General features: G+C 38.3%; 1 protein-coding gene across 4 annotated transcripts in view; it reads right to left on the minus strand.

Moving 5' to 3' along the window:
- The window catches only part of XPO4 (exportin 4), a 113,857-nt gene that overhangs the window by 60,411 nt on the left and 36,811 nt on the right, over window positions 1-16,635 (minus strand). For all 4 annotated transcript variants that reach the window (XM_030307578.1, XM_030307554.1, XM_032591784.1 and 1 more), the window contains 3 exons: window positions 13,179-13,317; window positions 3,125-3,241; window positions 2,232-2,385 (listed from right to left, as the gene is read on the minus strand). In XM_030307578.1, coding sequence (XP_030163438.1) covers window positions 2,232-2,385; window positions 3,125-3,241; window positions 13,179-13,317 — 410 coding nt within the window. The remainder of the gene's footprint in view (window positions 1-2,231; window positions 2,386-3,124; window positions 3,242-13,178; window positions 13,318-16,635) is intronic.

Raw genomic sequence — 16,635 nt, forward strand, 5'->3', positions numbered from 1 at the left:
TAGGTTAAACTTGTTCTATAGGCCCTCTTAAAGGTACAAAGCTTAATATCCAATTCCCTCCCCACTGACTGAATAGATCACCAAGAAATTCCCAAGATTAGAAATTATATCAGAATTGGATTCCATGAAACTGATTCCGTTTAATTAGCACTGAAAATGTAGCTTAGTTTAACTCCACCGCCATGCTCTTTCCCCTACACTTAAAGCTAACCCACTTAAAGGAAGGACCAGGGAGCCAACAAATGGCGACTATGCGAACTACGCTCACGAAAGAATTCATTTGTAAGTCACGAAGTAGAATATCCAAAGGTCAAGATGAAGACTTACTTTTCTTTAAACAAGGACTTATCTCCTTTGGGAACACTGTAGCTGTGCTTATTATTTTTCAGATGACAGGTTTTCCAAAGCTTTATCTAAATACTTTATAAAAATATTTTATGTGTGTGTATCTTTAGACAAACTTTGTTTCCAAACTCCCAGAGCACTGTTTCCCTCTACAAAACAGTCACTCTTCAGCCAACTACATTTCCCCCTAACGCAGAGACTTTAAAATTGGCTCCGATATATGCAGTGTAACTTTTGTTGATTTTCCCTACATTTATAATTAATGTTTTGATAGCTCCATATGGTCTGTTACTTTTTAAATCTGTCTCTAAGTTTTTCAACATCTTTCCTTTTCTTACTAACAAAAACTGGAGCAAAACTTACACTGCAACACTCAAAGGGGAAATTTTTAAAAAAGCAAACTTAAAATATGTGCCTTTTAACAACCCCAAAAAGAATATATTGAAGACATAAAATAAATTACTTGTAGAAAAATGATTAAAGAGCAAGGACAAAAAGGGAAAGTAATTACCGTCACTGTGAGCTCTGCCCCATAAAGCAGCAGCTCACTAGGACTGCCTTGGGGAAAGAAAACTGGAGAACTCAGGGTCTAAGTCACAGACTCAACACCCTATATACAACACATAGTTTTCTACTACATGAATGTATTAACTTGAAAATAGAAGAAAACACTGTACTTCACCCTACCTGACCCCTTTAAAATTTAAAATTTTACCAGCCAAAAACATTTGGTGATCTCTATGTATGTGAATGTAACAAACCCTCGGCTCTGTTGGGATAAAGAGGGGTCTCATCCTAAATCTCTGATACGGCTGAATACGTATTTCCTGTTTGCTTATCGTCTTTTTTCTCCTAAACAGATTCCCTCTCCCCCTCATCCAGGTCCCCAGGAGGAGACTGATTAAAGACACATACAACAGATTAGATTTCCTATATATCAGATCAAGAAAAAAAGAGCATAATGCAGACAGCTAGCTGATGAACTTCTTTATTCAAAGAAGCTATTACAAGCTCAATAAATAGTAGCCAACTCCTGAGAGTTTTAAATGTATTACTACCTTAAATTCACTTAACTATCCATATCTCCATTTTATATTTGGAATAACTGAGACTCAGAGACTTTAAGTAATCTGCCTAACATCAGCTAAGAATTTGTCTGATTCAGCTATGAAAAAATTAAGAGACACTAGATAGTATTGCTTTCAATCTATCAACAGGCAGTAAATGTTCTAGAAAGCAAATCATAAACCTTAAACTAAGAACCTGCTTTATAAAATACAAATTTCTCTACTTCAATAACTGATTTTTTTAAAAAGCAGATATATGTACCTACAATGTAACTCACTTAAACTTATTTTATATTACTAATAATTAGCTAGAAATAAAAGTTTGAGATTTTTATTTTAAAAAAGGTCACCAAAGAATAACCGTATTACTTACCTTGTTATCCACACTTGAACAATACCGTCATCCATAAAAATCAAATTAGAGCATGAAAAATTAGTCTTTAAGGTCAGCCAAAAAAATCCAACGTAATTACATGTTACACAGAGAAAATGATTCAGTTTCTTGATAGAAATGCGCTTCCCACCTTTTTCCTTTTCCTTCCTAAGAAACACTGCTATTCCTTAGTTAGCAATAGCCCCACTATCCACTAAATGCTTTCATTTATTGAACTCCTTTCTATAAAGTTGTGAATGAAATTTTAAATCTTGTAAGTCGTCCACTACATTGTATATTATAAAAAGAAAAAAATTAAATTCCATATCTAAAAAAAGCGTATTTTCTTTCAACAATGTGCTTTACAAACCTGCAAAGATAAAACATTTTTAGCCATAATTAAGTAATCTATGAAAATCACCACAATTCAGTTGTTAAAAGGATATAATTTGGAGGAAGAAAGTTCCAGCTCAAGACTTGATTGGCGAGGGCAAGGTAACGCTGAAATACCGAAGACATCTGAGCATTGAGGTTTTCCCGCCTGCTGAATTCCTGAAGAACTTCAACTGTTAGCATGAAGATCTGACGAAGGTCTTCTTCCTGTAATAAATAAATCACACGTATTTTTCGATCAAAAGCTTATTCAAAATGTATTCCCATTTAAGAACCATAAAACAAAACAAACAAAACCCCTAAAATTTTCGATGGAAACCACTACCTCCTTAAGAAAATTTTCCATTTTTAGGCCTGCTCATAATTTATAGCACAGTATGCTTTCCAGTGACACCGGTCGGAACGCATCTACTATAATACAAATGCTCGAGAAGTCGAGTCTTTGACAGCTACTACAGAGCTGGAGGGGGTCAGTTGCTTTGGTGCAGAGCCCTCGGATTTAAGCCAATGCCTTCACATAGCTTTACTTCAGAGCCAAACAATACATATGAGACAAAGAGCCCACACCATCTGCAATAACATTTTAACTACATGGCCCTCATTGGCATTCTGCCAGGCCTATTTTAAGGCCAGCAGAGTCCTACCAATTGAATTAGTTGTATCTGAACGCAGTAAGAACAGCATAACTAATCTAAGGATGTTTGGAGCGGTATTTCCTTTTTGTTTTGTTTAAAGACTAGAATTAACAAGAAATCTTAAATTGTTAGCTATGTGCACCAAGTCTCTATCCTATCCCATCCTTTACCCTTTACTAAATACTATGAAATTGCAACACAAATCTTCAAGTAGAGGCCATCACTCAACTAGACAAAATAAGTGTTCTTACTCCATTAGGAAAAGACTGTGTTAACAATCTAATAAAACGTAAAAACAAAAATACCAATACCTGAAAAACTCTTTTGCAGTTGCCATGGAATTCCATACTGAGTCCAATGTTGCTAGTTTTACTTGAACTTGAGAATTCGCTCAATAGTGCAGTTAGAATAGAACAGGCCAAAGTTTGCTGTAATTATTTGATAAGAAACAACTGTAAGGCATTATTTTCTCCCAATGTTTTGCTTCAATACAGCATTTGTTTAAAGAACATTTTCTATCTTTAGATCTTACACCTACCAGTCAGAAAACTAGACATGACAAAGTAAAGATAGCTCTTCTTTCTAAGTAGCCTAGTAATCAACTTCAGTTAATACAAATCCATCTATGACTTGAACTCGGGACATTCATGTATTCAATCATAGAGTGCAAATGACATTTCAAGATTATCAATGTTGAATGGATCACTTCATTCACTTCACACAACAATCCATATCCCCATTTACAGTTGAACAAGTAAGATTTGGAGAGGTAAGTAATTAAGGCCAGCTGAGATTTGAATCCAGATCTGTCTATGTTCTCATGTCTATAAAGTGCACAGATGAAAAATGCAACAGATTTTATAGCATCCAGAACATTAAATGGAATAGTTCACAGAAGTTTTTTAAATGAAAACTGAAGATGGTCGTTCTTAATGGCTCTATCCAACAGGCTCCTAATATCGACTTGTTGCTTTTATTCATAGACTATTTAGATTTAGAGTCAAGGTGCCAAGGATGGAGAGGATACAAATTATTTTGGCAAGTTTCCAGGGGTTAAACAGAAATATGCACACTACCTCTGAACAACCGAAAGATTAAAGTCAAGATGATACTATTTATGCGAGCTTATACAACAGCTGAACACAGTTCTACCCGCCCACCAACTGCAACATCTTTGTTCAGAAATGCTTCTGATGTCAGTACCTTGACCTTACAGATGCTTATCTTGGCAAATCTTAGCAAATATACATAAAATTAAATTCCTAATGGCATGAGTTGACATTTGCTAACGCTGAATGAAGGATGATTACATGGATGACCAATATACTCTATGTCTATTTTTGTACATGTCTGAGACTTTCCTCTAAAAACTGTAAAAAGAATTAAATTCCTATCTGCCTCTTTATCTCAACTAAAATAAACATGCATGTCTGTATAACTAATATTTATGGATGGCACACTAGCTCATACATTCAAGCAGTTTTTAGACTTTTCCACACTAGGGAAGCTTAATAATAGAGAATATATGCAAATTCCCTCGGGAATCTCGGGTACAGACCAAGCTGCCTTCAACAATGGTAAAAGTACTCTTAATACGCCCGGTTTAGTTTAAACACACACGCACACTCTCTCTCTTTGTAACTTTACTTCAAGATATACATTTCTTTTATTATAAAAACGTCCTCCCTTCCCCAAATCATCAAGAGAAGCGTACAAGCTTAACTGCCTCTGCATGGCCCCAGGCATATGAGGAAGAAACCTGGTCTGAGAAACCAAGCACTAAAGAGCCTCTTACAGAGAACACAGTCTGGCACATACTCACTTCATTCTACACATTAAAGGGATCTTAGAAATTCATCTTGTACCTTCCCTCTTTTTTCTTTTTTTAGTTAAAAAAAAACTGTAGTTTAAAATATGGCTTTCTTTTAAAATGGTGATTGACGATTAAAGTACCAACAATCAAAACCTCACAGATACATTTAAACAACACTGGGGCCAACTATGAACATTTTAAAAACTTAAGATTTTTAAATATACCTAGGCTTTAGTGGGGGAAAGTAGGTATTAAATTCAAATTAATAAAATTCAAAGCAAAAAATTAGCGCGCAGAGAGATCTAACACGATGGATTACATGGCTCCTGATTCTGGAAACATTTTACAACATCCTATATTTTCTATCTTCCAGCCCTGGCTTTTCTCTCCTTTCTAAGTCAGATTTCAGCGAATAGGATATTATGAACCCAGAAGCTCTCAGTAAACACAAACTTATCACTCTTACAAATAGATTATTACCTGTGTAATTTTCCACAAGTAATTTACCACAAACTGTCAGTGTCAACCTCTATTCACCACAAAATGGCATATTTTCAAACTATGACCACATTCAAATTTTCAATAACACAACTCTAATTAATGAAATACATGCTCACGATGAAGCTTCATTTTTATGTGAAATAAACACTTCCTAAGAATACACGCGTGTGTTTTAAGTCAAGATAGGAAAAAATGAGTGAAGAAAAAGGGCAGGAGCAATGAGAGCTGAGGACTTTCTGGGGTTAATGCTGCTCAGAAAAAGGAAGACGTTTTAAAAATAAGTCTTTTAACTACAACCTCATGACACAAACAAGGAGCCCTCAGTGGGATGGGAAGGCTTCGTGAGTGGCAATAAAGACCATCTCTCCAAGACAGCAAACTTTCCCACTGATGAAGTAAAATTCACCCATAAAAGAAAGTATATTCTTAACACATGATAATTAAGAATAAAACAGTCTTACTATATATAGACTCAGTTCTCCGAACATAAGAATATTTTGTTTTTAACTTTTTCCCATAAAAAGATCTTAATCTTAGAAAAACTAGAAAGTACAGAAAAGTACAAAGGAAGCTGCCCACAATCCTACCATCCTGAGATTATTACTGTAAACATTTGTTCACAGCTTTCTAATTTTTAATACATAGGTATACATCATTTATATGCCATTTCTAGCAACCTGTATGTATTGTTTTCCACTTTATACTTTTGAAATAAAAAGACAAATTTTTAAAAGTAAGTTCTTTTCAAATTGCTGCCAAAGACATAAGAAATACATAAAAATAAATTATGCAGCATGGTTACAAGTATACCAGAAACCAAATATTCTGGTGTTAACGTACCTAAAATTACCAGCTTTCAAAGAACCATAATTCAGTAAGACAGTCTCATCATTAAAAGATTTGTTTTACTGCTCCTTAATCTGGAAGTCCTGTAAGGATCTGAGATTAGCATCATAAACATTCAATATCCCATAGCACTACGGCTCAATGGGGTCAAATTAACAGAGATTCCTGGAGAACGATGGTTAACTAAGCACTGAGAACGAAGCACTCCCACACATGTCAACACAGTATTTCTCCCTATTCACAGACCACATATCACAGTGCCCAGGACTCAATTCCCAATATGGTTCCTCATTTTCAGTGTTTGATTATCAATCAAGTCTCATTACAGTCAAGTTACCTTCACAGTAGGTGCATTGCACTGTAATGAAGACAGCTAGGGAAGCAAGCCAAAACTGAAATCCTATGGGAAAAAACGAGGACAGCTCCTTCTCAGGACAAAGAAACAGAGGAAAGGGAGGGGGGGGGGGGGCGGCATCAAATCTGCCTCTGAGAGATCACAAATTTTTGTTTTTCTTACCCTTGTAGAAGGTCCCTGTCTGCTCCCTTCAGACTTTTCGGTCTCAATGGTCATCCCAAGTGCATTACCTCTTAACTCCCCCTCTACTGATCAGTACCCTCAAGTGCTGCCTCTCTGCACTCTGTCATAGTCAGGGTTAGACATTCTTTCTGTGCTTGAGACAGAGACTCTGATACTTAAGAGGGTCAGAAACAAAAGCTGTTGTGAATAATTTAGAGTGGTGAATTTCAATGAAATCAGATCAAAGCTGATTGACAAGGAGTATACTAAGACTGTCATACCAAAGCAAACAGCGATGAGACCAGTATAAAATACCATTAGTACAAATTTTAGAAGTGCAAGAGGTTAACAGAGCAATGCTTCATTTATCCCAGATTATAGAGAATTAAGTTAACATCTGTTAATTTTCCAAATACAGCCAACAAACATTTTTTTTTAAACAAATTTTTTTAACGTTTATTTATTTTCGAGAGACACAGAGACAGAATGCGAGTGGGTTAGGGGCAGAGGGGGAGGGAGACACAGAATCGAAAGTAGGCTCCAGGCTCTGAGTTGTCAACACAGAGCCCGACGCGGGGCTTGAACTCACCAGCTGTGAGATCATGACCTGAGGAGCCAAAGCCGGACGCTCAACCGACTGAGCCACCCAGGTGCCCCCCAGCAAACATTTTTAATGCAACTTCCTCCATGTAAATTTTCCCAAAATTATTATTTCTAAGGCAATTGTTCTATGATGTTGTAATCAGGTAAAGACTTGGAATCTATCTACTAAAGTGTACGAGGCTTTACGCCCCTTGACAAAGTGCACCGGAGTCAGTGCGTTTTGTTTCGAGTTTGCTCCGGTTTCTTTGCTGGTGTCCACCACTCACTGCGGCAGCAATCTGACCAGCACTAACGAGCAGTCCCGAACTGATCATCGTCGTTTGCAACATGTTAGAAACCAAGTAAGAAAATGTACTACAACTATGTTCAGAAGCACTTCTAAATTAAAAGACTCTACATGACTTTCTGGAGGCTTAGTCCAAGGCTCTTACTGTTTTGACAAAGGAGTCAGAAAATATGGGTTCTAATGGTGCAAAATTTACCACCTCAAGTAACTGGGAGCAAACCGCTTCATCTATCCTGGCCTCAGTTTTCTCATCTATAAGGGGGGTTAACACCCTCTGCCCCACCTAATTCATAGGATTGTCCAAAGGTTCCCATTAGATAATGCAGGTAAAAGTATTATATATATGTAGCAGCTTATGACGTGAGAAGGTAAAACAACAGTATTTTTATCATTATCATAAAAAACACCTTTTTTGGCTTTTTTGGTCCCACTTCTTGATTATCTACATTCTACGAAATTAAAGTCACAAGAAAACTTAACGATTAAAAAAAAAGAAAGCCATAACTGAAGCATCACTAAAGCGATGTGGTAGATGCTCAGTAAATCTTAGTTGGATTAATGAATCAACACTTACCTCTATGCCTAACACTCTATTAACAAAAGGAAAGTGGAAAACCAATCCATGATGTGTTCGCTACTCTTTTAGCACTTGTGAATTTCAAAATGAAAATTTAAATATGTAAAACAAATAGAAGACATTCAATGAGGTCTCAAAGTTATAAATGAGGTTTAGTGTGTTTTCTTTCACTTAAGTACTGGAAATTCACAATTCACTAACGTAACTGTTGTCTTCGCATTACAAGTCCTATAGCAGCATTCTCATTTCTAGTGAAAGCCATTAATTTCATGACAGTGAAAAAATACCCTTCAGAAATGGCTTGCCTTACTCATCAGCTTACTGTCACAAGCACAAGATATTCAAACACTAACTCCAGCTGACAAAATAAAATACTCTTGTTCAGAGAGAGGACTGTCTCTTATAATAGCCTGGCTCTTACCCCAGGAGATTTATTACCAAGAATAAACTTTATGAAAGGTTGCCATACATAAAGCAGACTTCCAGCTGCTCTTCTAAGCAAACATCAATGAGACTTGTGATAAGAGAGATTAGGTTGGCTATCACATCCAGGGGCAGCACTGCTGTAGACAAGTGAATTTCTCACCCACTTCTCTCTAGCACAGGAAAGAGGAAGACAAGAGGCTTAAATACTAAATTAAAGAGCTTTAAAAGTGATTTAATATACGCCTAGTACTTTCAAAGGAAATAAACGTGAAATAGGTGAAAAGTTCAGCTTAAATGTTAATTTAAAATAAAAAATTTAGCTAATTTTCTTAGGAAGTAAAGTCTCCATTTCTATCCCTCTCAAATTAGTAGAGTGGGTCTGACATTAGTACGAAGTATGACGAGGTAACCACGGCAACTTTTATAACCACAGAAGGAAAACGGCCTGTCCACAAAGACACGCACGAAACGACTATTATTTAATAATTGCACAAACACAATTACTCTGAAAATATATCATGATACCTGGAAAATGTACCGTATTTAAAAATATAACCTCCTTAGGAAATGCTTTATGAATCAATATTTTCCCATAAAACTATCTGTGAAGAACAAACACTGTAAGAAACTTAAAGCATTTAAACGAAAAGTTATTATGTTACATGTATTTTTAAAAACTGCACTTTCCACTCATGAATAAAAAGCATGAACACTTTCTTCTGATTTTAATACTTAAAATATTACCTGACAGAAAAAGAAGTGACGTAATGTAGCGTGTGCCCCAAAGTTCTATAAGCCAAAGGGTGTTAGGCTGCCACAGAGGTGAAACGCACGCTCACTGAATGCTCACTAAATGCACTTAACACTGCCTTGCCTCATCTGGGGAGCCCCAGACATGGACATTATTAAATTTCTTTTACAAACAGTATTAGTAAAGCAGAGCCTAGAGATGGTAAATAATTTGTACAAGTTAGTAAGGTAGTAAATGGCAGAGATGGATGGGATTTATGCCTAAATGTGAATCCAAAATCAGAATCGGTGTTCTATTATACTCTACTGCCCCTAAACTTATTTGAACATGTACTTTACGCTGGTACAAGGGGATGGACCACCAAAAAAATACACTCTTAGAAAGGGAAGAGGGAGAGCCAGACTACAAACAGTTTCTGACCAACGAAGGTTGATGGGAGCATTATTCTAGAAGAGGTATGATGGTAAAGTTACTTACTTAACTTAGTAATTCATAAGGTCAACCCTTCCATCTGTCGAAAACCATCAGTCATTTATCTCTTCTTAAAATCTCTTCTCTTAAAATCACCCATATAAAGAAAATTTCAGGGGCACCTGGCATGGTTCAGTCAGTTAAGATTTCATGGTTTGTGACTTTGAGCCCCACATCCAGCTCTGTGCTGACAGTGCAGAGTCTGCTTGGAATTCATTCTCATTCATTCATTCATTCATTCTCTCTCTCTCTCTCTCTCTCTCTCATTTTCCCTCTCCCTCTCTCTCTTCCCCTCCAACTCTCTCTCAAACTCTTTTAAATCAAACGTTCTCCCACTGGTATTCATGTCTGAGACTAAGAAAATCTTAAGTACATTCTTAAAGCATTCCCACAAACTTAATGGTCTCAGAAGAAAACAGAGAAGTATACATAGCAAAATGTTTTACTGATCCGTAACCTCATTGTTTTAGATCTGCCGAATGAGCTAGTTTCAAGCTGCTGGGCAAGGACAAGTAGGGACGGCCACGCGGTGGCCTTTTGCCACACGGGCATTTCACCTGCTGTGTAAACATGAAAGTACTTTTCTAGTTAAATGTTTCAGCGTGCTCCCCGATGTAAATTCATCCAGCAATCTTGAAATTAAATTCTATCTCCCACTACACATTCTCTACAACTATAAAAGTTCTTAACCCTGCTAGTAGAAATTCAACTTAAAACAAAAAAAATTTTCTGTTTTGGAATATTTCATGAGGATATTAAATTTATCCACTATTCTCAGAGTGTATGCACTGTGAACAGAACAAAATCTTTTCTAACTCAAGAGTTACATCTGTTCTATCATTGTCAAAACATCAGTTATTTCAGTGACTCCAAAAGATCCAAATGCCAGGTTGCACTGGGACTACTTTCTGTGGTGGGTCAAACTACCCAAGGGGAAAGAAAGGGAAGAACACAATTCCTGAGAATGTGTTCATTCCTGAGAGGCAAGGGACTCTTGATCCTTTGCCTTCTGCGTCCGGAGCCATAAAGCTACTTGTGGGGGATGAGGACAAGCCACAGAAATTCTTCCTTAACGCTGAAATCCCAGCTGATGTGATCGCCAAACTAACCAGGGAAAGAGCGTTAGTCATAAACATACAGATCTCAGAATTACTAGTTAAGTTCCTAAAGTTTAAATCCTGGTCAGCCACAATGAAGCAAACTCCTTTACTGCAGATTGGCAAATGAAACAATATGTCCTTAAGCAGAATCTAAAATAGGAAGAGTAACTTGATTCAGAACAGTAAGGGGCTAGGATAACATCTCTCAGTAGCAGCCTCAGTTCCAAACCTTTTCCCTACTATTTCTGGCTACTTATCTCCACTTGCTTTTCCTTCAAGCATCAACGACAGCCACCATTGGCCATGGCCATTAATCAGGCAACAAATCTAACAAAAATCCATGCAAATGACAAGATTGCCATTATGCAACTGATGTAGGCAACCCTGAGGCATCAGCATGTCAAGAGCAAAGCTCTTCATCAGAAATGGATACCATGCCTACTAACACAAGATTAACAGAAGTAAAAAGTAGCTTCCCAATCACTTTTATCTAAAAATTTTAAACGGAACCTTGAGGACTATTTTCAAGGGAGCTTCTCACTACACAAAACAAAGCCAAAATGACTCCTAAAACGCAATGATTCAAACATGCACGTTTTTACTTTCTTTCTTTTTTAAGTTTTTAAGTAATCTCCACACCCAACGTGGTCTCAAACTCACAACCCCAAGATCTGGACTCACTTGCCCCACTGAGCCAGCCAGGAGCCCCAAAACATGCACGTTTTTAAAGTCGTTAGTTTATGCAAACAACTAAATACGAAGATTAAGTGAAAAAGACAAAAACAGAAACAAAACAGACATAAAAATTGGACCTTCAGAGTATCAAAGCGCCTAGAACTGCACTGTCCAATATGGTTGCCACTAGCTATGTATGGCTGTTTGAATTTCAGTTAAAAAAGAAATTAAAATTAAACATTCAGTTCCTCAGTCACACCAGCCACATTTCAAATGCTCAAAAGCCACACGTGCCTGGCACAGTGGTGACATATTGGAGTACAGATCTAGAACATTCACATCAAAACAGAAAATTCTATCGGAGAGCAGTACTCTTGAAGAAATCTGCCACCAAAATGGCAAACAACACAGTATCTGTACAATTAAAAATCAAAACAGGAATAGAAATGCTCTGGGGCGCCCAGCTGGCTCAGCTGGGGGAGCATGTGACTGGGTCTCCGGTCTCAGGGTTGTCGGCTCGAGCCCCACGTTAGATATGAGAGAGTACTTACATAATTTTTTTTTTTTAAAGAAAGAAATGTTCTGTATCTTGACTCCTAGAAATGTACATCTTCAATGGATACGGTAATACATGTAAATTATTCCTCAATAAAGATGACAAGGAAAAAAAGAATAGATATATGACCCCTGGCATATTCCAAAGGAAAAACCAAACATACTTTGGGTATGTAGAGGAAGGTCCAAAATCCTGACAACTCGCTTCTCTGGTCCCTCGGTTGAGACCCTCCTACATCAGCCAGACTGGAGGGCAGATGGCTAGAGAAAGAGGAGAGTGTGGGTCTGCCCGTGGTACAGGTGTGCGGGGCAGGAGGACCCACACACTATGGAAATGAAGGGACGCTGCGTGGGCTCCTCCAAAAATGTACCTGCAACCTATCCTCAAACCGTCAAGTTAATTATTAAACTCACACCGCTCACTGAGGGGCCACTGAAAGATGTAAAGTAATTCATAAAGAGTTGTAAGGTGCACAGTCGCACACAGGTATCTTCCAAATGATTAAAGAAAAGAAACTGGGAGAATGCAAAAAACTACCCAAAACATTTAAAGATTTAACACCTGAAAATCAGGATAGCCAGGTACTACCATTTCCAATCCCACAATATCCTTCAGCTGATTAACAGTCCACAGTTCTCCCCAGGGCCACAGCTGATCACTCAACACCAGCTCCAACTCTGAAGACAGACTACCACCAGTCACTCTCCTAGGCATGACTAGTTCTCAAAAGGCAGACAAGAGATTGAAAGGGGGGGAAACGGGCTCTCCAGAGTAATTCCATCACGGACAATGGTTCCCAAATTTGTTTACTTAACACCTGGTAGGTAGTCCAAGTATACCTTGGCTCATTACTGTAGCAACGTGAAATAATCCGTTACATTACGTGTCACTTTATTCAAACATCTCTATTATCACTAGCAGTTGTCGAAGGCTTATGAAAATGGAGGAAAAGAAATGGCTGCATATATTACGGTCTGTTAGCTTATAGTATTTTACACCATTATAACGATGACTGTGAACACTGGCAACATGGAAAAACAGAATCAAACGAAAAAACAAAGTCCATTACATCTAGAGTATGTAAACATATAAAAAGGGACTAAAAGAAAACACGGATGAATGAAAACTGCTCGATTCTCAGACTGTGCACTTTTTCTTTAATGTAGACGTTAGTGTTGCTGTGTTATTTGCAAAATACAGAATAAAAATTTTAACTATTTACAAATACAGATAGCACACTTACCACAGTGGGATTGCCACTACTTATCAACTGGCTGACTTCGTGAAAGATGCTTTTGCAGTCAATTGATTTATCTAAGGATCCTCGTTTTACAATTACCGCTACTGCTAACAGAATCTGTTCCCGAACATACTTTTGGAGGCTGTAAGACAGAAAGATCATCGTGAAAACCTTTGCATGATCCCAGTATAAAAACAGTCCCAAGTTTCTCCCTACGCCTGACGCTACTAATCACACGGCTCACATCGGAGGGTAGCACAGCCTACTGGTTAGGCACTGTCTCCGGAGCCAGGAGATCTCGACCTGAATCCATGCTTCATTACTTATGGGCTTGGTGACCCTGGTACGCAAGACAGTTTCAGAGCCTTAAGTTTCCTCATCTGTAAAATGGGGGTAACATTAACAGGGTTGTGACCAGGATCAAATGTTCTTCAAACTGGGCCCAGTGCATACTAAGTGCTACATAAACGTTGGCTGCTTCAGGCAGTGTTCAAGAGATCTAAGTCAGTTCACTGAGAGCCAGATTATGATTCTACCAATAAAAAGAAATTCTGATCTAATACCCATCTCCAACCAGTAGTATAATCTTAAACCCACTCCCTTTAATGTGAAAAGGCCAACAGGCTAGCTACCCAAAATATATTATGGACACACACACATTTTTAAAAAACGTTTTGGAGTGCCTGGGTGGCTCAGGTGGTTAAGCGTCTGACTTCAGCTCAGGTCATGATCTCACGGTTCGTGGGTTCCAGCCCCACATCGGGCTCCGTGCTGACAGCTCAGAGCCTGGAGCCTGCTTCAAATCCTATGTCTCCCTTTCTCTCTGCCCCTCCCCCACTCGCATTCTCTCACAAATAAACATTAGAAAAAAAATTTTTTTTAAGTTCTAAAATTCCTTATCTAAACTGTGCTCTTCATTCAGTGTGATGGCAGAAGCAATGATCCCAAGTGAAGGAATTCTACAAAGTACACAAAGTAGACTAGACCACTAGGGCACGGAGATTTAGCTGTCCTGTCACAACCTTTTCTTGAAGGTAAGGCTCAGATAACGTAACTTTACAATCCGGCTTCTAGAATGCCACAAGGATACACCAACCATGTGCCCTTTGGAACAAACCCCCAATTCCTTAACGCGGCTGACAAGCAGTGGGACCCAACCCGGCTCTCTTTGGACACTACCACTCTACCTGTTGTCCTATCCCCTGCAAAGTGTCCCCACTGGGACATAACTGAAACGGTCACCCGCTTCAACAGTCTGTCACAGTCAGGGACCTCCTCCTGCCTCTCTGATCCCCGCTTCCACATTCGCTCAAAACTGCAGACACGCTGAGCTCCTTTCAGACCTCTGAACGTCTGTGTCCTCTGCTAAGGCCGTGTGTCCCTCTCTCCAGAGGGGGCTCCCTGAAGCTCCCTGAACATGGTGGGCCGTTACTAAGCAGGGCTCCCCCGACACACGACAGGCATCTATCAGACATACAAACAAACATGCCCCCCATGTCAAGACTGAAGTGAAAAATATTCCTTCAAAATACACACTTGAAGCACTCATAAGCAAATAAATGCAGAGACTGTACGGGAAGAACAGGAGGAATGTGAGTTAACCAAAAGGAGTTTTTGTACATTTCAGGGGACATGATAATTTCAAATACACCGACTCCTACTAGAAAGTGTACATAAAGCTACTTTTAACGACCTCCATTGGCAAGAATTATAAATTACTAGGAAAATAAATAATAGCTCACACTGGTTGGTGTTTGTTATGCAAGGCTATAAACAAACTTCACAAAAGTTAATACATTCAACCCTCACAACTACCTTCTGAGTACAATACTATTATTAACTCTAATAGCTAATTAAATACTAATAATTTTAAAAACTAATGCACAGAGAGGGCAAGCAATCTGCCAGTGCACACAGTGGCAGCAGTAGATTCTCAACCGCCCTGCTATACTGTCAGGTGCGCCTGGCATTTCACTCTGTGAAAATGCTATCTCAATTAGGAGGAAAAAACTAGAAAAGAAAAAGTTCTGTGTACCAAACGAGAAGTATACAACACTATGTATGCATTCTACTAGGTATGTATTCTACCTATGCGGTATACCAACAGTTTTCACTTGACTCTGGTCCATACCGTAGGAAATTCTACAAGATAAAAATGTCTGTGTCATGAAAGACAAAAAAAGGCAGAACTATTCTAGATTAAAACAGAGTAAAGAGACTAAATACAATGTATAATCTGCGGTTAAATCCTGGATCAAACAAATAACTTATAAAGGAGGAAAGGATATCGATAGCATTATTCAGACAACTGGGAAAATGAGAATATAGGATCAAAATCATATTAGATTAATTTAATATGCCAATTATATCAAGAGTATTGAGGGCACCTGGGTGGCTCAGTCGGTTAAGCCTGTGACTTCGGCTCAGTCATGATACCATGGCTGGTGAGTTCAAGCTCCACCTCGGGCTCTGTGCTGACAGCTCAGAGCCTAGAGCCTGTTTCGGATTCTGTGTCTCCCTCTCTCTCTGCCCCTCCCCTGCTCACACTTTCTCTCTCAAAAATAAATAAACATTAAAAATTAAAAAAAAAAAAAAGGATGAAGTATCCTAATTTCTGCAGCATACTTTCAGGTGATTCAGGGGAAAATGCATATATGTGAGAGAAATCAAATGTGACAAAATGTTAACTGAGCCTCCACCAGGAAAAGAGTGTGTGTGTGTTCGTTGTATTATTCTTTCAACTTTGCTTAAAGTTTTTTTTTTTTTTAGCGTTTGGGGCGAAATACATAAGTGAATTATTTCAATGTGGAACCTTACAATCAACTCTAAAATAGCTTCTGAACTAATGAAAATTACTGAAGAATGAGATTGTTTTGGATAATAGAAGAGATCACATGCATGTGTGCATGCACGTGTGCATGCACGCATACGCGCGCGCGCGCGCACACACACACGCAATCAAAATCTACCACACATTTAAGTCTATCAAACTCTCCAGAGTTCAGCAGTTCCAACTTGGGGAGGGTCGAGAAAAACTGGGACCAATGAGAAGCTCCAGGAGCACACCCAAATGGCCTCATCAAACAACAAATTAAAATTCAAATAAAGAAAATCAGCATGAAAGAGAAGAGAAAGGTTTCAAATTGGGACAATTTCCCCTTATTCTATTAAAGCCAGAAAAAACAAGCCAAACCCTCCCTTTACATACATCTCTATCCAGTCATCTACAGAAAGTATTACCCATTACACCTGTAACGTTTGTTTATAGGCTAAGTAAATCTTGCCTTTTTTCTCTTATGCATTTTTCTTTAGGCAGAGCAACTGGCACTTACCTGCATGCTAAATTCACGCCAGTAATTACTGTTAAATATTATGAGCTCAGAAGACCGCGAGTGAACAATCCGTAGAAAGAAAGGTGTGCTCTAAAATATGTTTAAAGCTTCATGCATACTGATCACCA

This window comes from Lynx canadensis, chromosome A1, assembly GCF_007474595.2.
Source record: "Lynx canadensis isolate LIC74 chromosome A1, mLynCan4.pri.v2, whole genome shotgun sequence".
Classification (NCBI taxonomy): domain Eukaryota; kingdom Metazoa; phylum Chordata; class Mammalia; order Carnivora; family Felidae; genus Lynx; species Lynx canadensis.